At 37.6% G+C, this 23525-nt stretch overlaps 1 protein-coding gene across 1 annotated transcript in view; it reads left to right on the forward strand.

The window, feature by feature from the left end:
• rbm18 (RNA binding motif protein 18) overlaps nucleotides 1–22147 on the forward strand; it is a 36027-nt gene extending 13880 nt beyond the window's left edge. Inside the window, exons 3-6 of the mRNA XM_048559224.2 lie at nucleotides 5800–5926; nucleotides 13203–13289; nucleotides 15496–15581; nucleotides 19401–22147. Of these exons, the coding sequence (XP_048415181.1) occupies nucleotides 5800–5926; nucleotides 13203–13289; nucleotides 15496–15581; nucleotides 19401–19575 (475 nt within the window). The 3' untranslated portion in view covers nucleotides 19576–22147. The remainder of the gene's footprint in view (nucleotides 1–5799; nucleotides 5927–13202; nucleotides 13290–15495; nucleotides 15582–19400) is intronic.
• Nucleotides 22148–23525: the final 1378 nt, after the last annotated feature.

The following is a 23525-nucleotide window of genomic DNA, read 5'->3' on the forward strand; positions in this document are numbered from 1 at the left end:
CTCCTTAAAAATTCTATTACAAATGTTTGCTTTTCTACAGGTGTTTAGTAGAATCGTAGTTATCAAGAATACAATGTAGTAATTCAACACTTAATTCTAAATTAATTGAAAAACTTGCTTTGTGTTTGGTTTAGGAATATTGCTCAAGTTCCAAAAAAGCTAATGTTTTATTGTGAAATCTTTATTAGATTACTATACCAAAGTTGAAATTGTAGAGGCAAAGTTAAGTTTCTATTGTTAGGCTAAGTCTCAGCTCTCATAATTTAAGTGCCATGTTGATGGGCTATGTCAGAATAAGCTAGCATTGTTCCTCAGGGTATAATCACTGCTGATGATTGATTTAGCGTATGTGGTTGACTGCTGTTTTTATTGCGTTCAGTGTTTGAGTTATTATTGTTTGGAAGAAACCTTGACTGTAATGGTAAAAAGTTTGAATAGTTGCAATAGTGCCAGGCGGAAAGCAAGAGGAAGAGGAAAGAGAGGAGAATTGGGAAGGCTGCTGTTGTGACTCACGTTCACATCAATTGTCAGGAAGTAAAGCCAAACTTGGCCAGCAGTACTATGCATGGCCACTTCTTTCTGGGCAGCTGGGAGCATGTTAATTGTGACTGCTGTCACTCTAAAGTCTGCATTGAGAAAATATAATAAGTATTTGGATCCTTCACTGAACTTTTTCCAAAGCCTGAAATCACCACACATACAAGGGGTCCAAATGTCTAAAAATGATTTAGCCAAGGTTTATCTAAGCACAAAATGGTATGTTTTGTTACATCTTAAATAGTGCTCCCTTTCTGATGATGGTTCACTGGATGCAAAATTCAACTCTGCTTTCTCTCTGCAGATGCTGTCAGACCTGCTGAGTTTCCAGCAATTTCTGTTTTTGTTTCAGCTTTAGCTATGGTTTTAGCTATTTGCTAAAGTAGGAGTCCTGACTGTGAAAGAATTGAGCTCCAAGGCCATTCTCAGTATGTTCCACATAAAGTGTAGATATATTTATTATTGGTCCTTCCTACGTGCTTAACATTGCCCTTTAAATACTATTTGCCAGAGTTGTCCCACTCTCTCTGCATCCACATCTCCTTATGTTTGCAACAAACTGCAAAACCTCCCAGTCGCAAACCATTTCCACTCCCACTCCCTCTCCGCCTCCCACTCCCTGAACTTCATGTCCATCCTGGGCTTCCTCCAGTGTTACAAAAATGCCACCCAGAAAATGGAGGAACTGCACCTCATATTCCACCTTGGAACCCTACAACCCAATGGTCTCAATGTGGACTTTACTAGCTTCAAAATCTCCCCACCCTGACCTCATTCCAGGACCACCCACCCCCCTCATCCTCGCTTCCTTGACCTGTCCATCTCCTCTCCCATCTATCTGCTCCACTATCCACCCTTTTTCACTGTCCCCCTCTCTTTTTATTTCAGAGCTCCTTTCCCTCCCCCATTTCTGAAGAAGGGCCCAGACCTGAAACATCAGCTTTTCTTCTCCTCTGATGCTGCCTGGCATGCTGTATTGCTCCAGCTGCACCCCTTGTTATCTCAGACTCCAGCATCGGCAGTTCCCACTGTCTCCTTATAGGCCATACTTGGTGATTACCCTAGCACTGATTTGAGTGCAGTGGCATTGTGAACTGGCCTGTAAAGAAGATCATACTGTTCATAAAAACCTTTCAGCCTATGGGGATGCAGCCAATTATCGACCCATTCTAGCTATTTCCCACTGTCTCCTACGTTTAGTCTTGCAGAGTAGCTTATTGTGATGTACAATACCAATGTTTAGTCCACATGCCATCTAAGCCAATATCATCAGGCTTTTAAGCCCTGTTTTTCCTGCTGAATGGGTTAGGTTATCCACAATGTTTGAAATTTCTCTTGCGCTTTGTTACCATGACATTATCCAGTGGAAAGTCTCTCACATTTTACATCTCTTACGACTCAAGATGCTTCAAATTTTCAAAAAGTGTTTTTTCCCAATTTTGTTTTCCATTCATTTGAGGTGAAACCTTTCTTCGATCCTAAATTAACAATTCAAATGAATCGACAAAAGCAATTTACCTTGTATCCTTGATAACAAGGTGTAGAGCTGGATGAACACAGCGGGCCGAGCAGGAAAGCTGATGTTTCGGGTCTGGACCCTTTTTCAGAAAAGCTCTACAACTTGTTACCTCAGATTCTCCGACATCAGCAGTTTCTATCACACCTTACCTTGTATCCTTTCTGCTTCTACAATATCCTTTTGTCAAGATGTCCAAAACATAATTTGTCAAACTGAAATTTTGCACAAACTCTGCATTGTCTTAAGCTTGTTATTATATTTAAAATCCCAGTGTAATCATAGAATCCCTACAGTGCAGATAGAAACCATTCTCCCCAACTGCACTGTACTGAGAAGAGCATCCCACACAGACCCAGCACCACCTACCGTATTGCCATAACTGCATATTTCACCTGGTTGATTCACCTGACCTGCACATCTTTGGACTGTGGGAGAATACTAGAGCACCTGGAGGAAATTATGCATCCATTGGGGAGGACATGCAGATTCCAAAAAGGCAGTCATCAAAGGGTGGAATCGAAGCCGGTCCATGACTCTGTGGTAGCACTACTAACTGGTGAGCCATTGTACTAGCCCTATATATACCTGTGTGGAATATACTTGTGCAAGATACCATCTCTGCATTTCATGTTATTTCCAGGCAGATTTTTAAATTCCTAATTATCTGTGCACCAGGTTTTCTGTTTCTCCAATCCAGTTATAATCTTGCTGTTTTTTTAAAATGTTCCTGTATTTTTATGCAGTGAGTGACGGCTGTCAATTCTCACTCTATTAACTTGTCATTTCTCTGACAATCCCTTCCATTCTTCGATTTACAATAGCCCCTAATCAGCAAATTTTATTATTGTGTCTGTGTCAAAATAATGTATTAATTCATAATTTATAAATGGAAAGCAAAAGAAGGCCAAGATACATAATGTGGTGTGTTGCTACCCCCAACCTGTCAATCTGAAACATTTATTTATAGCTCCACCCTGCTCTTCTGTTTTATTCCTTATAACGATCTCTCTTCCTCCAGCTGAATTTTTTTTGTAATGCTACACATCTGGAGTTTCACTGCTAGTTTCCTTTTATGCCAATGCATTAAGTGCTTTTCATTTCTGCCTTTGTTTTTGAATACTTTGCTATATCTTGAAGAAAAGTGGCACCTCAAATGCTTGCCAGAGCAATTGATGTATTCATAAGAAACAGAAGTATGATTTTTGACTGTCCTTTGCAAGTAAGTAGCAACCCAGAAATTTGTTTTATTTTTAAATCCCACTGTGAGAATTTTCAAGGTGTCAGCATGAGTTACTCCTGTGAAGGTTCATTGGATATGATAACTGTGGTGTAACTCTGAGCCATATGAACCAGGAAGGTTCCAGAATAAATCTCAATCTCTTCTGGGTTAGCCTCCTTGGACCAGTGTGGGCTGGAATTATGAAGTTTCCTAAATTGAATAGAGTTTAAAAAGAATTTTTAAAAATTGCAACAGGCATGCCCAAGAAATATTTCCACGTGGATTGTTATTGAGGTATAAACATGAGGATTTAAAAGTCTGCCCAAATAAAGCATATCATCACAACATAATTGTTGCAGTACTGAGTGTAAACCAAGTACAGTCAATCATAACCTGCTCATAACTTTCCAAAATGCCAAGATTTTAGGTTTGAGTTATTACCTTTTAATTTTTGTGTGCATTTCTAGTAGTGTTTTTAAATAACTGTGGTTTTTAAGCCACTTCTTGTATTCAAGGTAGAGGTAGTGATAAGTTATGGATTACTGCATTTATCAGCTACACTGAAACATCTTGCACCCATCTTGCATTTTTATAGTACTTTCATCTCTAAGTTCGAAGGTAGAAAGTTCATTCGAATCTTTTTCTGGACTAAAGAGCTTTACTTGCAAAAAAAGTTTGCACAGGTTAGGTCATATCCATTGGACTTCAGAATAGTGAGAGGTGATTGTATTGAAACACATTCGCCCTATCAAGCCCCCTTAAAATCCTATGTTGAGAGTGTGTTCCCTGTTGTTGGGGAGACTAAAACTATAGGTATACCTTAATAATACAGATCTCCTTTTAAGAAGCAGGTTCAGAACTTTTCTCCTCCCTCAATGGGTTATTAGAGTGCAGAATTATCTTCCCCAAAAGTTAGGAGGTTGAGTCAGTTAAATCTTTGATAGACAAGGAAGATGAGAGTTATGGAGAGCAGACAAAAGAGCATAGCGGGTGCAAAGAGTTCAAGACTAGTTGAAAGTAAATTAATTCACTTTGGCAATACATTTAAAAAAAATTTTTAAAAGGCTCGAACATTTTAAGGGTTCATGTTCAGAGAGACTGGAGTACACTTATAAACTGAACGCTGAAGGTTAGTTTGCAGGTGTACCAAACGATCAGGAAGACAAATAATAAAATGTGAGGCTGGATGAACACAGCAGGCCCAGCAGCATCTCAGGAGCACAAAAGTTGACGTTTCGGGCCTAGACCCTTCATCAGAGAGGAAGTGTGGACTTCACCAGCTTCCCATTATCACTAATACAATTTTAACCTCACTGCGAAGCCTCTTCCAGGGATGCCTAACCTGAAGAAGTTACCCTCCTCCCTCCGGACCAACCTCAGGGAATCTCTCTCAGGTACCACAGGAAGACAAATAACCTTGGTTGTGAGGGGATTGTCAATGCTGTACTTTTAGTAGGAAAGCCCAACACCCTGAAGAAAAGACTGCATGGCTAGAAAGGCGGGGGTGGGGGGGGTGCAGGGATGGAAATGGGAAACGGGGAGGGAGATTGAAGACTGTTGTTGCAGGTGAAGAAGAATTTGGCATCTCGTGGATCATTCAGATTGCTCAAGATCATTCTCTGGAAAAGTAATGGCAGCATCTTGTAATTGTCAGATTTAAAATCTGCCTTTTAACATTCTGTAAACTTGCCATGAGAAAGGTACAGTAGAAGAGAATCAGCTTTTGCTAATCTGCGCAATCAGTAGTAGTAGAGCATTTCCCCAAAGCAGTGCCTATCTAACCTGACTTGTTTAATATTGTATTGTAGGAGCATGTTTTTGCGGGGAGAGGCCAACCAGAGAAAGTGTTAAGAGTAGTCCTGATGAAGCTGTAGAAAAACAAAATTTATCTAAAATCTTTTTAAATGCTCCAATTTAACTGAAGGGGAAGAAAAAAGGGGGAAAGAGATTGCATGTGAGAATGTTTGTTAATAATTTTATTGACAATTTGCAGGCAAGAGAAGAAATTTATTCCAAGTGCATTAAATGTTTTTCCCCAGTCATGTAACCCTTGTTACATATTCCCTTTCTCTACCCATTTCGTTTGACAAAGTGAAAATATTTCTCTCTTACATTTGATCCTTTCTGCCACTAAATATACCCTCCTATGACAGTCTGAATTCATTACTTATGCTGCTTGTATTCCTGATCAAATGTTAATTCATGGTTGAATGAATTAAACTTGAGGTTTTTTTTCTGTGATGCATATATGAGATATATCAGCAATGCTACTGATGTCTTGAACACAGGTTCCTGTTTGTTAGTGTTTAGTGAGCTTAGTAAAACATTCCAGCTTGGGATGGGCACAAGGCTTTAGACTGAGCCCTCAGTACATTTTTTAAAATACTATTTACGCCTACAGTTCAGGCTACTTTGGAGCCTCATTAAAATTGTGTATATGTGCAGGTTTCTTTGATATTGTTAATATTCAAATCTTAATCAACAACCAAAGTGTTGTTGACAGTATTTTCCATCTCTCTTTCAGATACAACCTTCTAAAGCTACTCCAGAAATTTGGAAAAGTGAAGCAATTTGACTTCCTTTTTCACAAATCGGGTCCACTTGAGGGGCAACCTAGGGGCTACTGCTTTGTCAACTTCGAGACAAAAGAGGTAGGGTTTTTCTTGTAATAAAAAGTGTTTATTCCTTTTGGGCCACTAAGATCAATCAAAGCTTGTAAATTTAGTATTTGTTACTTGAGATTAAATAAGTGTAGATTGTAATGCAGTTGTCTGGGCTTAAAACTTGACGGCACTAATAGTGTCATGTCAAACTGCAATTCAAAAATTACTTCAATTTTATTTAATGAGGGAGCAGAAAAATGTTTTCAAATAACTGCTTTCCGTGCATCACAAAAAAGTAATAAATATTTATTTATCCATCACACTTGCAATGTCACTTTAATTTCCCATCTCCCCATTTTTTTGCAGTGTTCTTTAGTCCCTTGTATTGTCACAGCGGTCTTTTGCATCCAATACTCATTCAGATTAGTGGTCATTCTGATTGATGTCAGCCTATTACCTCAAACTTCGCAAACTTGTTTTGTTATTTTTATTGATCCCAACATATACAAATTGTTTGCCTATAACAACTTTGACAACTGCCCTCACTGTGAAAGCTTCTTTTATTCAGTAATGGCTTGGTAAATTGGCTACTTAATTAATAGATCACCGTTTGTATTTCGAGGCGTGCACTGCCAGTGCCCGATACCTATTGGCTCAAATTATAATGTAAAGATACATTTTTGGGTGTCAGAAAAGAACAAATTTGATACTCTTGAGAGCAAACTACAAGATGACAGATATGGTTTTCTGATTCAGTTTTTGCTTCAGAAGCATTTCCATACCATCATAAGGGGGCTAATTAATAAGTAAATTAGCAAGATGTTGTACATTTATGTTAAATTTAGATAATCATTATTTCAGACTAATTTTTAATTTAATATTTATATCACATACAACTTTGAATATGATTCCTTTTGTGTGTTCTGGCCAGAGTCACTATTTGTGATGTTATCCTTTTTTGAATAGCACTTCATGACCTACCTGCTGATTTTTGTTTCAAACCTCACTGAAAATTGTCATTCACAATAGCTTTTGACTTAATTCCCAGAACTATAAGCTAAGTTTGATATAATATAAAATTCAGTGTATATGGATAATAAATGAAAGGTATGTTGCTTATAGAACTTGCAGGCATTAGTAAAATTGCACAGAAACCAGTTACTTTCTTCTCTCAAATAACCAATATACCTTTGAAAGTTCTATAAACCATTGGTTTGGAAAAGTTTCACATATTTGAACATGGTAGCAACAAAGGAAAATAAAGACCAGATGACCTTTGCAGCAAACATGAGAAAAACTCCTGAACTGGTCTGTTTACCAACCAACTGTACAGACCTTAATAATTGGTGACCTTAGGTGCCCTCCCTCAGGTATTTTATACTATTGACTTCACTTCCTCTCACGTGCTAATAAGGTGTAGTCAGCATTTTCTACAAAGAGCTTGAGAAAATCCTCAAATCAAAAACAGCTTTGACTGTAAGGGACAACCAGCCTCATTTGGAATGTTGATTTATAATTACCATTATGTTAAAAGTGAGTCTTATTAGTTATGTTACACTAATTTTCTGCTTTCTAGACCTGAAATTGGCAAGAGAAGGCACTAAACCCTCTTGCATGTTGATTTATTAGCTCTGAGTGAAGTGCATAGGTTGTGTATTGTTAGAGTAGATCCCAGCAGTTTGTAAGGTGAAGTTTGTGGGACTGACCTGTCATATACAAATGTCTGCAGGTGTTAAGTCATATTCTCTTTCGTATCAATTCAGCCTGATAAATTTTGCTATTTCCATAGGATGTAAATCCAGTTAAACTTGTCACATTCCTTGAGCTGTTTTCAGAAATGTCTTTAGACGCTCATTGACCCAATTTATTCTGTTTGCTTCGATGGCCTTCCTGGGAAACCTATTGCACCAGTTACTTTCTAATGTTTTATGTGAAAATTTGTTACATGTTGACTGGCCCACTCTTTTAGGGAGACTTTAATTATGTCAACCATCTTCAGAATGCTAAAATTTAGAATTGTCACCATGAAGCCCTTTTTGTAAAGAAAAGAAGCAGGATTTAATTCTTAGAATTTAAATTTCTCATTACACGAATCATCCAGGCTGGTTGTGCTAGATACCTGTGAGGCCAACAAATGATTAAAACATTTTAAGATGGTATTTGACTAACCATAATTGTATATTGCCCTGCTTTCAAAGAATCATAAAATATCAGGGTCCAGAAGCAGGTCATTTGGTTGACATTTATGTTAATATTGTCATTTCTTGCACAAAAACAAAGTTGCTGGAAAATCTCAGTATCTGCGAAGAAAAAGCCAGAGTTAACGTTTCGTGTCCGATGTCCCTTCCTTAGTACAGCATCCAAAGTTCTTTCGGTTTTTGTCATTTCGTGCACCTCCTTTCTCTCTGTACTCCATGTTGTTTTTAAGCAATTATTTAATTCCTATTTATAAAACAATGGCAAAACTATGTTTCACCAATGGCCTGTGACAGTGCATTCTACATATAAACACTGTCTTAAATAAGAAATGTTTTCTCACCTTCTTTTAATTCCTGCCCGCTCGTCGACTGTTATAGTCCCTACAGAAATAATCTATCAATTTTTAAGCTTTAGCTTCACCTTTCGTAATTCTGAAGCTCTTTATTGGGTGGTGACTTGCTCTTTACCACTTTACTGAAAATATCCAACTACTTAAGTCTCTGTCCACCAGCTTTTTTGTCACTTTATTGCTGTAAATCTACAATGTACCTTTACTTTTTCAGGGTGTTCAAAGTTGCACAATAATACCAAAAAACAGTCTGATTATGGTCCTGTACACTTCCAGTACTAACCCCTTTAATCCTTTTGTAGATATTTCTAAGCCTCTTGTTCAGAGATGTTGTTATCATACACTTGGACCAAGTGGGACTCGAACCTGGAGCTTCTGGTTCAGCAGTAGAGACACTACCACTGCAGTATAAGCGCCATCTTCCTTGCTCTTGTATTCTGTACTTAAAGGCATACCAGGGATTTGCTTATTGATTTCTGGCCCTATGTCCATCTTTTTAAGAATTTGTATATCTGAGAATAAGATTTCTCTGCTCCATTTAACATCATACATTTTAAAAGTCTAGATTTCCTTGCTTTATTCTTTCCAAATATATTCACTTTTGTGTTAACTGTATTTTCCCAAGCTTTTTATAGGCAACTAATCTATCCATGTCCTGCTATGGCACTTTGCAGCTGGAAATAATCAAAACTTGTATTTGCATACTGCCTTTAACATAGTGAAATGTTTCGCAGTGCTTTAGAAGAGATTTAAAATTTGGCATTGAGCTACGTGAGATGATGATTGGACAGAATACCAATATAGTCAAGTTGTAAGATTTTAAAATCTTGAAGGAAAGAGATGCAGGCAGTTAGACTGGTTCAAGGAGGGAATTCCAGAGATTGAAGTCTTTGGCAGTTGACCTGTGTTTATATATGATGGAGTGTTTAAAATCCGAAATTCTTGACTAAAACTGAAGGAATGTAGATACCTTTTGAGCGTTGTAGAGCTAGAAAAGACTGCATAGATAGGATTGGGCTAGCCAGGCATTTTTTTGCTTAAAAAAAATTTCAGAATGATGACATTGCTTTCAGGGAACCAATTTAAGTTAGTGACCACAGTGTTGTGGTGAGCAGGATATCAATTTTCGAGGATACAGAATGTGGAGTGAGCCAGCAGCATTCAAATAGTTGCCTAGAGGTAATTAAGGCATGAAAAATGTTATCAGCTTTGATATAAGATATGAGGCAGAGTTAGGTGATGTTACAGAAATGGGACTAGGTGAGCTTGGTAATGACAGGTATTACAGTACAATTTGGTGTCATTAGGAAATCTCTAATCTATCAAGGCTGAAATCTAGATTATTTATGGATGTCATATGTAAGAGCATTACTAAGACAGAAACGTAGAAAAAATTACTTGCCACATCTTTCAAATCTTTTGCTCCCACCCTCTAATTACCCCTGTGTTGCAGCATTCCCTTTAATTCTGCTTTTGGTGTCAATCTTTTACATGTATCTTTCCAAGTGTTTTTGAAAATCCATTTCAACTTCCATTCCTCCACTGATATTTATTCAATTCATTATGTAATGTTGGTCAAAATAACCTGCTTTTTTCCATCTGTGCTGAATGGTTGTTAGCGAGTTTTGAGAAGATTTGTGGCTCAGGTTTAGGTTCTGGATGTGAGTTTGCTCGCGGAGCGGGAAGGTTAGTTTTCAGACGTTTCATCACCATTCTAGGTAACATCATTGGTGAGCCTCTGACGAAGCGCTGGTGTTATGTCCCGCTTTCTATGTATCTGTTTAGGTTTCCTTGGGTTGCTGATGTCATTTCCTGCATTGGTGATGTCATTTCCTGTTCTTTTTCTCAGAGGATGGTAGTGAATGGTTGTTACTCTAGTTCCTTTGTGAACTTTGTAATGTGTACAGTTGAGTAGTTTACTAGTAGCTAATGTGAGACTAACTGATCCTTTTTTTGTGGATTTTGGCATAATTTAACCATTCCTATATAGTCTGGAAAATTAAGCCAGACTCTTGGCTATTTCCCAACAAGCGTATGAAAAGATCCCAGTGATTCAGTTAAATAGCTCTGCAACATCTCTATTTTCAAAAGGTAACCACCAACTTTTGAAATTTTGAATCTACCTCCATTGTAAAAACTAAGGCAATGAGTTTACTAATTTTTATTATCTGCTCTTACAATAAACGTGTCACCCTTGAACCTTAACACTCCTATTCTCTTAATACAAATACATTGACAAGTTCTTCAGTTTTTAATTTTGTGAAATTACCAGCTGGTCCTATGAATTCTAGGCCACAAATACTGTTCCTGGTTCTTTCACACTGGCTGTTGTTCACTACAGCTATTTTGCCAATATTCCTTATTTTTAAAATGCATTCTCTGGTATCTTGTAAGCATTTGAAGTTTGATAATGTTGGTAATCTTCTAAGGATTATGTCTACTGGATTTATTATACGATGGGTGACTAAGAGCAGAATACTTGTTAATTGTTCTCCACGCCCCTAAGCCATTGAGGAAAAACAACTTGACTCCCAAGATAGTGAAACAAATTGATTTTTGAGACAGCTCAATGGGAAGCGTGTACTAGCCAAACCCCTACCCAATTCTGCTTGCTATTGGCTGAATAACAAGATAGAGGTTATCATTTGACTCTGGGTGGCTGTGAAATCTAGCAATATTATTGCATTTAATGTCTAGGCAATATGTGGGTTTCAGGTGGAGTTAGCACACGTCTTGTAAATGAAATTTTAGAGTTGCATTTTAATATTTTTCATTGCACCAATCAGAATAGAGTGAACGTAATAGCAGTTATGCTGGAGTATTTAATATCTGACCTGCAGTATATCCAAGCTTTAATTAGGGGGTTACGATGACTTCCTAAATGATTGATTGATTGAACCTCGAATGGCTTGTAAATTTGTACAAATAACGTGGTGAGTTGCAGCGCATATTCGTTGTTATGTATTATCAAACAATAGGGCTATTCCTGTACTTTTGATGGTTACTGCACTGAAAAGTACTATGTAATTAGTTGTACAAGGTTGTTGGAAATTGCTATTTGTCCAGATTGAGCTAGCAGATGTTCGATTCAAAGTTTTTGGGTAGATTTCATTAAATGATGTGTGGCAAATGGTCTAGAAGTGGTGCTGTAGCAGCATTGAATATTTACTTAGTTTAGGTAATGAAAGCAGAACAATCTAAGTTGTTTGAGATGACAGTCTTTCCATATCAAGCAGATGTTCACCTGCACATATGCTAATGTAGTGTACTTCATCTGCTGTTCCTGTTGTGGCCTCCTCTACGTCGGGGAAACCAAGCGGAGGCTTGGGGACCACTTTGCCCAACACCTACGTTCGGTTCGCACTAAACAACTGCACCTCCCAGTCGCGAACCATTTCAACTCCCCCTCCCATTCCTCAGACGACATGTCCATCCTGGGCCTCCTGCAGTGCCACAGCGATGCTGCCGGAATGTTGCAGGAACAGCAACTCCTATTCCGCTTGGGAACCCTGCAGCCCAATGGTATCAATGTGGACTTCACAAGCTTCAAAATCTCCCCCTGTCGCCTCCCAAAACCAGCCCAGCTCATCCCCGCCTCCCTAACCTGTCCTTTCTCCCACCTGTCCCCTCCTACCTACTAACCTCACCCCACCCCCTTGACCTGTCCATCCTCTCTGGACTGACCTATCTCCTTCCTACTTCCCCACCTCGACTCACCTTTTACAGGCTCCATCCCTGCCTCTTTGACCTGTCTGTCTCTGCTCCACCTATTTTCTCTTCTATCCGCCTCCCCATCTCTCCCTATTTATTTCAGAACCCTTTCCCTCCCCCCGTTCTGAAGGAGGGTCTAGGCCTGAAACGTCAGCCTCCTTGCTCCTCTGCTGCTTGGCCTGCTGTGTTCATCGAGCTCTACACCTTGTTATCTCAGGTTCTCCAACATCTGCAGTTCCTACTATCTCTGAAACAATCTAAGTTATTTGTTTTGTTTGTATAATTTGTAATAGTTTGACTGCCACTTTAATGTTCAGAGTGATTAATAAGTATTGTGATTAAGATGTTAGTTCTTGGAAAAGCTAAAGTTTTACAAAAACATGAAGTGAGTAGTTTTTGTCCTAATGGACCATGCAATTTTTCTTAGTTTCAGAAATAAAAATAATTCAAACTTACCTATATCAAAACACTTCGTGGATTGATTTTTTTAAACAACCTTCTTAGAATTTTGATACAATTTCAAATATGCATCAAAGGACCCAATTTCTGCCAACCCTCCCAGTAGTTTCATCAGCTAGAAATAAAGAACTTGCATCTTTGCAGCTCCCTTCACATCTCCAGGATCTCCCAAAGCACTTAGTTGCTACAATTCATTTGTAACAAACGTAATGTTAGAAATTGGCCATGTAAGTTATAAACAGCAATTGATGAGCTATTTTGGGTGTTGATTCATAGATATGTTAACCACGAGTAATCTCATGCTTCTCTTTAGGCTGTATTGGAGTTTTATATCCACAAGAGGACAGACAGAGCCTCATTTCTACATCTCATCTAGTAGATATGCTCCTTCATCATGAACCAGAGTTCCAAGCTAGACTGTGTACTCAACTCTTACTTGGGGCTTGAACTCAAGACCTTTGTATTAAAGAGGCAGGACTGCTGCAGGCCAAATTAAAACTGACTATTAATCCTGATAAGTTATTTGATGAGTGTATAGCAGTGAGGTTTTTAAAAAAACACATGCTACTTTTTCACACTATTAACTTAGTTTTTTTTTGCTTTTAGGAAGCTGAACGAGCCATTCAGTGTTTAAATGGCAAGCTTGCTCTCTCTAAGAAACTGGTAGTGCGTTGGGCTCATGCGCAAGTGAAGGTGAATATTGTTTCTGAATTTCTGTTTTCCTATATATAAAATTCTCAATGTGTTAATTTTTTAGGCAACGTTTCAGATTTAAAAGAGCATGCTTTAAGCTTGTTCTTCAGGATTATATTTTGTATTCTAGACATCATTTTAGCACCTAGCTAAATGAACTAAAGTTGAATAAAATTAGCACAACAAATGCTGTAAGTCATGCCTTTACATTATCCAGATCTTGCCTTCAACCCTAGTGTAAGTACACAATATATTTCTGGTTTTAATTTTGTAATCCTTTCTAATGTATTACCGAAAATTCGTACCTGAAGATCAGTTTGACATTGTAGCAGTGGTGTTTTACTTTCCCAACATTTAGTTTAAATATATTAGGGCCTTTTATCAACTAAATTTCAATTTTTGATCTTGGAAGACTTTTTGGTTCTTGAACATTTCTGAATCTCGAGCAGTTTGTGCAGGTAAACACTCTAGGGTCTCTCACATACAGCACAAGTATTTCAGTCACTGAAAAATTGTCCAAGACTTTTGGCACTTGTCATTTATCCAATAGCTATGACTAATGAACTGCATATGGCAGTAGTGCTCTATCACTGATTTCAACATGTTTGTATCATAAGTGCCAAAGTGCGTAGGTTGAAACCGAGCTCTTATTGCATTGTGTTTTTAGATTAAAATTGTTCGAATAAGTTTGAGAAAATGAGCCCTGATGGTCAGTGGTCTTAGTCTGCATTAATAGTGGAGAGGAAGAAAGCAGGCAAGCTGTCCTTTTCCCTAAAATCAATTACACTTTTAAATTGACGAGTTCTGACTCTTAACTTGGGTCTGAAATAGTGAAAGTCGGAGCAGATCTAGTTCCTTTCATGTGATTCCTAACAAAGATTGTTTTTGTCAAGTTCAGTATTTTTGATTACAGCAGTCATCAGACTGATTATGTTATTGAACTATGCTAATTTATGTATTGAGCGCTGTGGTGAGTAATAGGAACATTCTATAGCATTCTAATTGTGACCTGTAACTTGGATAAATTGAGGATCCTGGTTAGTTTCATGAAAATTACATGGCTAAGAAGCAGTTACCTGCTGCAGGACACTTCAAAAGTTCTGCCTAGAAAGCAAATTTGAACAAGTGCCAAATAAAACATTTGAGGAAGCACTAAACATGCTGGTGCTGTTTCAGGGGCCTTGAACTGAGGATCTAAAACATTAACGATAACTTTTCTGTTCAAGGGAACCCTAAAGCTGAATTGAAATTGCAACTTCTAGTTTGATAAGTACAGTCACCAGCATTTTAATGTTTTTGCTTCAGTGTTTTAGCAGGTACCTTTCGGTTAGACACATTGAATTGTCTGTACTCATTTGTTAATTGCATTTTTTGTATTTCTACTTGTAAATATTCTGAAATAACTATATTCTAAAATAAGACTAGAGATACACTTTAGCACTGCAACTTGTACTGTTTTTGTCTACCCAACTAATACCCAATGTATAGTGGAAGCCTATTACTTGAAGAACTAGTAGTAAATGACTAGGTCTAGTGTACGCAATTAAAAAATCTTCTCTTAAAACCTTGGTATTTTTCAAAATCAGTAAAGGAACAGGTAGAAGAAGTATAAATGACTTAGCAATGCAATCTCCAGTGGATTATGTGTAATAATTCCAGATAAATATTTCTAAATCTATTTAGAATTCACCTCTCGTAACAATTGAAAGTGAGAGCTCGATACAGATCAGTTGTTTTTCTAGCTGGAGCTAGAATTGCTTTCTAGCATTGCTTTCAGAATTCTAGACATCCAGTGTTGTATCCCTACTGCTCATCAGAATTTTCTTTAGTCTTAGCTGGAAGTGCAGGATAGTTTCAGTACTTTAGTATCACAAATTTGCAGATCTACTTGTTGCTGTGGGAAGTTCATTGTTTCATCCATATGTAGGTTGGTTAATGTTTCACCATTTTGAGAATTGTGGTACCATTTCTGGATCAAAATAAATGCAACATGCTGTTTACATTTACAGGAATTTATTTAATTGTAGTTGGTGTTTGTACTAGCAGCTTCAGTAACGATTTGACAGTGATTTTTTTTCATGTCAATATCATTCATTTTCTTACAGTTTAAGAAGACCTTGTTTCTTATTGCTGCAAATTTGAGTGGATTTCAGGTAGAAGTTCTGATCTATTGAAAATTTATCTGCATTTTCCCTTTTTTATGCAGAGGTATGATCAATATAAAAATGACAAGATTCTGCCAATAAGTCTCGAGCCTTCTTCGAGCACTGAGCCAGTGCAGTCCAATCTGAGGTAATGTAGAGAATGTGTTATTTTAGCCGCACAAGCATATTAACGTCTACAGAATTGAAAAGAGCTGATATCCAAACTAAGGCATGTTTACTTAAAATGGAGCCTGAAAGTTTCCTGTACCCCACATTCTATTTTATCGAAACTCCATTGCAGACACTTGAACATGTAACTGAAGTGGCCGTTCAGGGAGTGTTGCACAGCTGGTCTTGCTGTCTGTCAGCTGACACACTAGATTGAGGCTCTGTTTTACCTTTTTAGATTAACTTAAATGATGCATGACACTATTCAAGGAAGGAGAGGAAAGTTCTATCCTTCCTGATTACTAATCATTCAACCAAGCACTAAGCCAGACTCTGATCATTTGCCCCATTGCAGTTGAGACCTTGCTTTGCTCGTTTTGGTTGCTGCATTTACCTATTACAAATGACAGTATTTCAAAAGTACTTGGTGAGGAAGTGGTTTGAATTCCTAAGAACATGAAAATTTCCATAGAAATACATATTTTCTTTTTACTTTGATTTCTTTTTCTCTTAATTTTTCTTTTAAATGTAGTTTTAAGCCTTGAAGCAGTTTAAGCAGTAACTGTGCCTCATCTTTCACTGCGCTGCATTTTTGTTTCTCGTGTACACATTGTGCTTTAAAACATTAACAGAAGCTACTGAGCAGGTCAGGTAGTGTCTCTCTCTGGTGGGGGGAGAAATACTCTTAACATCAATGACCTTTATCATTTAAAAAAGGGTTATCAACATAAAATTTTGTTGCGGTCTTCATAGAAGCTGCCTGCCATGCTAAATATTTCCACCCTTTCTGTTTTTATTTCATATTTCCAGCATCTGTAGACTTTTGGTTTTGATTCAGTTTAGCTTCTATCATTCAACACAAACTACAATGAATGCCCTTTCTAATTGCATTTTTCTGTTCGTCCACAAAGGTCCACAAACAGAAATGTAGTAACGAACAAATAATCTGGCTTTATGACACTGGTATGGGGATAATTATTGTCAAGAAAAATGGCAGGTGGAGTTCAACGTGGATAAATGCGAGATATTGCATTTTGGTATAACAGACAATTTACACAATTAATGGTAGGGCCTTGGGTAGTGTTGTCGAACAGGGACCTAGGGTTGCAGGGATATAATTCTTTGAAGTTGATGGCACATTGACAGGGTGGTTATAAAGGTATTTGGCATGCTTGCCTTCATTACTCAGTTGTTTGAGTATAGGAGGTTGGAAGTCACATTGAGGTTGTACAGGACAGTGGTGAGGCTTCTTCTGGAATACTGTCTAGTTCTGGTGGCCCAATTATAGAAAGGATATCATTAAGCTGGAGAGGTTCAGAAGAGATTTACCAGGATGCTGCTGGGTATGGAATGTTTGAGTTACAAAGAAAGGCTGGATAGGCTGGGACCTTTTTAGCTGGAGCATAGGAGTTTGATAAAGTTCTGATAAAGTTTATAAAATGAGATGTATAGATAGAGGTAATAGTAGTTGTCTTTTCTCTAAGATGGGGTATTTTAAGACTAGGGTGCACACCTTTAAGCTGAGAGGAGAGAGATTGAAGAGACATGAGGCAATTTTTTTTTTACACAGGGTGGTTCCCATGTGGAATGAACTTCCTGAGGAAGTGGTGGGTGTGGATACAATTACAACTTCTAAAATCCATTTGGATAGATAAGTGGAGGGATATGGGCCAGGAGCAGGCGGTTGGGATTAGTTTAGTTTGGAATTATGTTCGACATGGACTGGTTGGACTGAAGGGTCTGTTTCCGCGTTGTATGACTTTGACTCTGGGGAGAGGGCCCCTGCTTTTATCAAAATTAAGCCATCAGATCTTTTCTAAATATCTGAGGCTTCAGAACACTGGTCAATGTTTCATACAAATGGTGTCATCTCCAAAGCGCAGCATTGATTCAGTTTAGTACTGAGCTCTGGAGTGGGGTTTGAATCCAAAAACTTCTCACTCTGAGGTGAGCGTGCTGACCACCGACATTTAGGTAAAAATCAAAACTGCAGATGCTGTAAATCAAGAACAAAAACAAAGTTGTTGGAAAGGCTCAGCAGGCCTGGCAGTATCTGTGAAGGAGAAAACAGTTAATGTTTCGGGTCCAGTGACCCTCCTTCAAAACATTTAGACATTTAGGTAATGCTTAATTTGCATGTATACTTTTGACCTTCTCCAGCCAATGTCTTTGAGTAGTTAAGACCCAAGACCTACACAGTTCAATTCATATTTGTTGGAGAGACTGTAATAGGCAAAAATTAGCCTGAAGGCATTGGGTTAGGTCGGGAGATGTAATCTGCCAGATTTTATGCTTCTGCTCAAGCTTCACATGCTGTTATAAATGTCCATGTATAGATGCAGGATTTGTCCCAGTTAGGAAGTGCACACAGTTAAATATCAACTGACATTAACAAAGCTCCAAAATGAATAATAGCTTAGATTGTCAGCATCTGTGGACCTGCACCCTGGTATTTCCAAGAATTTTATTAAGTTTAACTGCATGTTTCAGAGGTTTTCTGCTGCACACTCCAGAACTGAGCAAGATCCAAACTAACAAAAAAACAAAGTGAGAAGAAAAGAAGTCGTCCGTCAGTTTTACGGATTTGCTTAAATAGCTGTGTGTTTTCTTTGCTCATTTCTATGCACACGTAAAACAACAGAGGGATAAAATAACCAATTGTAAAGTGCCACATGTACTCCATATTGCCCAACTTTATTAATTAATGTATTTATTCAGTGCATTTTTAAAATGTAGTTTGAGAACAACTTTACTCTTATCACCACCATGCAGAGGGCACAACCTATTCACAAACAACCAAGTGCTGTTGATAGCCTAGTTAGAAGTTAATAAGCAAGGCAGTCGTTACACTAAATATCTAGCATAAGATTGGGCAGTCAGTACTTTTGAATTTTAACGATAAGAGGTGTTACTATTCATTGGGGACTGATACCCTGTAGCCCGTGCTTTGAGATTTTGGTGGCCAGTCAACAGCTAAGAGCGCAATAAAGATCATTGTCTTGTGCCATTCGACAGCTTACAGAAAAAAATTTGGCAACATTGTGAAACTAATTTTGAATTTATCTAATATATTTGTAAATGTCATAGAAATATTTGTTGTTTAATATTAATATAATATCAGACCTATAACTAGAGTTCCTGTTTAGCAAAAAAGATGGGAAATGGTGTTTTCTTGTTTTGACCCCATGCAGAAAGTGTCTCCAGCTTCATTGGATCCAAAGTAAAAATTCTAAGCCTTTTTTAAATAAGGAAATTGTCTTCAAAGCACATGTAAATTTGGAATTCAAATTCTATACTGCATTTGATTGCAGCAGGCATATTTTCCTGAAATAATTAGTTCTACAGTAGATATCATTTGAAATGCACTGGGCAGAAAAGGAATAAAACAGAATGGGTGCCATTTACTTTGTACAGTTGGGTCATTAGTGCAGTTCATTTTCCATGCATGTTACTTAAAGATCCAAAAAAAGTTACTGGACATTGTATAGATGTTTATATTGAATTTGAGGCACTGCTGTTCAATAAATTTAACTCTTCCTGCCATGAAGGATTTTCCATTGTTAATTTTTTTGTATTCAAATGAAAACTTCAAACGTTTTAGGACAGCTTTCATTTTGGTGCTTGACATTAGATATCTGCATTTTCTAAAGTCCAGCAAACAATATCTTAAGGTATTATGTTAATAGCAAGCTACTTGATTTCAAAAGTCACTTTGCCATTGACTTTTCAAAGCTACAGGATATAATGCAGATTAAAGGGCTTTAATCTTGTTCTAATGGTCGTCTCTTTTTATTTGCAGCATTAGTGCAAAAATAAAAGCAATCGAAACCAAGCTTAAAATGATGGCTGAAAACCCAGATGCTGAATATACAGGGCCCCCGGCTTACGCGTACAATAAGCCCACAGACAAAGCACCAGGCAACAAATCACGAACTGCTCCCTATTCTAGAGTTGTTCGGAAATCCAAGCAATGACTGATACCATGAGTACTTCAGATTCTTTATCAGATTTCTTTGATATTCAGTGGAACTGTAAAATCTAATGATTACTGCGCAGTGACTTGATATGATATAATTTATTTTTCTAAGAAAACATTTAAAATTTAAGCTGTTAGTCTTTAAAGCATATGGTTCAAATGTATGCCAGCAGGGTAATTAGCAGTGTTGAGCTCTTCAACCTTTCATCCTAGAAAGCTGATTTCTAATCTAGGTGTCAATTTTGGCCACACTAGTTAAAACTGTGACCATAACTTTCAGTGTGACTGAAATAAGGCTGTTACTTGAGTAATGGCTCTCAACAATTTTGTGGAGCAAGGATGTTTTGCTGTGGTTTATCATGTAAATTGCATCCATAATCTTGCAGTTCTCTTTTGAACTAAGGTTTGCTGGCAAAACCCCTAGATCACACAGTGACATTTCACTTTATTTCTTTGCAAATTTAGAATCCAAATGCAAATGTAGTTGCAGATTTGATGGCAATATACACCATGGAAAGTCTAATAATGATATAAAAGTTTTTATACTGAATGTGTATTTTCATTGAATTGAGTGTTCAATCATACGGTAATAGTTGTAAAATAAAATGTTCTGGCTATTCTTTCCATGATAGAACAAAATTGACTTATGTAGCAGTGCTAAACATTTGAGTGCCAGGTCAAGTTTGCCACCTTGAAGTGGTCATATTGAGCTTTCTTTTAAATGCAGATGAGTAATGATCCAGATTACAGAAATGGTAAAATATCATGAAACTAAATGTCACTAAATAAAACTTCTCATGATACTTGGCTAAGGTAAGCCAGGAGCTGTGGTATTGTGCAACTGATCTTTTTAATTATTTGTGAATGGGACATGCGTGTCACTGGCTTGGTGAGCATTTATTGCACATCATATTTATTGTCAATGGCTGTGCCGTGGGTCTGGAGGCACATGTAGGCCACACTAAAGGACATTGAACCACGTGAGTTTTTAAGACCACTGACAGTTATATTGTCGCTATTTGGCTAGGTTTTCATTCCATACTTCATTGAATTCAACTTCTGCTTTGTGTCATGATGGGATTTCAATGCATGACATTAGACTGGATTGCCAGTCTAGTGACACCACTACACTGCCTGACCCGAATCATGATGGATCAAACATAGTCTTTACAACTAAAGCAACTCTATTTTCCCTGACCCTGTAGACCATCGCACTTTTTGACTCATTATTCATAATCTCACCGACTGGGATTGGCAGGTATAGCATGAGTAAATCATCACTGAAGAATAACTGAAAAATAGTTTGCATTTTTTAATAAGACTTATTTGTATTTTTAAAAGTGTCTGTAACTTTCTAGTGAAGACATTGATTTGGCATATGCTTGCTGAGGACAAATTGTTAGTGAGTATGGGTTTTGGGGATTGTGATATGCATTGCCTGCTGCATGTAACAAGAGGTTTACCATTCTCTGAACTCATCATTCCCATGACTGGGAGACAGTAAAACAATTTTGATCATTTATAGGAAAATATTTGCCACGCAGTAACCTGCACATGTCACAGTCATGTACTGTAATGTGTGAATGTGGATTTGTAAATATTTACAGAAATTGATAGGATTACTCCAAGCAGCCTTGGAGTTAAATTAGTTAATATTATGGGGTTGAAGTGCAGATTTTGTTTTAATTAGCCAGATGACACTGAGCACTATGACCCAGCTTTTTGAAGAGTGACTCTTATTTTTAGCCAAGCCACTAACTCGATCTCAGGAACTGACTGGCTTTTTCTCATGTAAACTACCCAAAGTGGTGAGAGTGCTTCCTTTTTTGTTTGCGCAATACTTAGTATACAACCCAGGCCCAAAGTGACTGGATATTCCTAATCACAGTGGGTTGAGTCCTATAACTTGGAGAAGGGGCCAATTCTTAACCCTGGTTTTTACTTGTACGTTGAAGACTCATCCTGGAACAAATCATGGTTTGAATTAGAAATTGTATATATTTTATGACTGAATCCCTTTTAAAAGACATTGTACGTGTGTAAAATGGAAAAATATTAATGTCACTCCTTGTGTAAAATTTATTGTTTACGACTTGTAATGAAACTTCTTTGCTAAACATATTAAACTTGCAGTTCCTCAACATTGAAGAATGGATGGAATCTATTGGTTGTTTTACTTTTCTAGATTGTCTGGTATAGCCAGTTTCCATAATTGTAAAGCCTGTTATATCTTTTGGAAACTATTAAAAATGAATATTTAAAACTGGTCGGTTTAATTATATTTGTCTGCAAATCTGATCAACATTGATTTACTACAACATCACTTTCCAATAAACAAAGTCTGGTATGTGAAAGATGGCATTAAATCATTGCAGCTCTTCTACTGTGATATCGTTGCTGTATTAGTGATTCAGGCTTACATTTCTGTTGAAAATGTTAAATTGTATGTACACTTTAAGAGAAATAATGTACTTGTGTGACAAAGGTGTTTACTGTTGTACTTATCTGCTGCTACCCGTATGGTTTACATTACCAACAGTCCATTAAATTCATTCCATTCAGGAAAATAATTTGCTTTAATTTTCAAAGTACATTATTTTTGCAAAGAGTAGTGCTGTCAGAGCACATTAGACAGGTGCTCCTGCAATTTGACCATGCTACAAAAGATGCCTTTTTACCCCCACTAAAATCAGTGGTAGTTGTAATTTTCCTACATTCAAGTTGTCACAGTGTTGTGTCTTAGGCTTTAAAATAATGTTTGTAACCTGACAGTGGTTTGACCTGTTTCTCCAAGTTTGGTCTTTGAACCTTGAAATGTGCATTCCAGTTGGCCTGGGCTCATTTGCCTAGCAGTGGTGACTGACAGATGGATGAATTGAATCTTGAGTTTACTGTTCCAGTAAAGGAAGTGGGTTCACCACTCATAAATTACCTGTATTATTTTGCATTTCTAGTTAGAACAGTTCAGGGCACTGCAGTTTCTGATGATTTATCTCATAGCATCCATTCAACACAAATTATCATTCTGTAGTACTATAATAAAAACTACACAACAAAAAAGTCATTTAGAAATTTATCATGCTTTTGAATGTTTTGGTGCAATCATCCTAATACCATGATCCGCATTGAATTCTGCTCATGGTCTTACAGGACCTGTCGGTTTTGTTTCCCTGTGGTAACGCTGTTTATTATACTGATTTCCATTAAGCCATTACAAATGGACAAGCCTACTCAGGAATGCATCAGTAAGTCGTACAGGTTGCACAACACATCCCCAGACTCATCATCCGGTCTCAATGCTGCTGACCTTCATGCCTTGTCTGTTCCCTTACTACTCCTGCCTGATACACCCAACCCCCAATATGCGTGCGCACAGAGAAAGATGGGCCCACCTCAATTTGCTCACTGTCAGCCATGATCCCCTCCCCTCAATGGTCTCATGATCCTCAAGCCCAGTGTGTTCACAATCCTTCATAGCCATTGACATGCTTGTTTTCAACCTCCCAACAATCTCTGTTATAATCTCTTATTGGTTTAATTCTCTAAATTGTGAGAAACTTGATTTATGGAGCTATGCAGTGTTTTCCTTGAATGATTAAATATCACTGAGTTGGGTTTGTTCAGGTCAATAAAATCTTCCTGAGAATGTGCATTCAGATGAGAGCTTCGTAATCAAATTGGATGGAAGGAAGTTTATTTATGAAAGTTTTTATTTAAATAACCAATTGCATTTAACAACTAAAAAGTGAGTTTTCATTCATAGATATTAAGGTGTAGAGCTGGATGAACGCAGCAGGCCAAGCAGCAGAGGAGCTGGAAAGCTGATGTTTCAGGCCTAGACCCTCCTTCAGAAAACTCTTCAAGTTTCTGAAGAAGGGTCTCTGCCCAAAACATCAGCTTTCCTGCTCCTCAAATGCTGCTTGGCCTGCTGTGTTCATCTAGCTCTAC

Source organism: Stegostoma tigrinum, chromosome 29 (assembly GCF_030684315.1).
Source record: "Stegostoma tigrinum isolate sSteTig4 chromosome 29, sSteTig4.hap1, whole genome shotgun sequence".
Classification (NCBI taxonomy): Eukaryota; Metazoa; Chordata; class Chondrichthyes; order Orectolobiformes; family Stegostomatidae; genus Stegostoma; species Stegostoma tigrinum.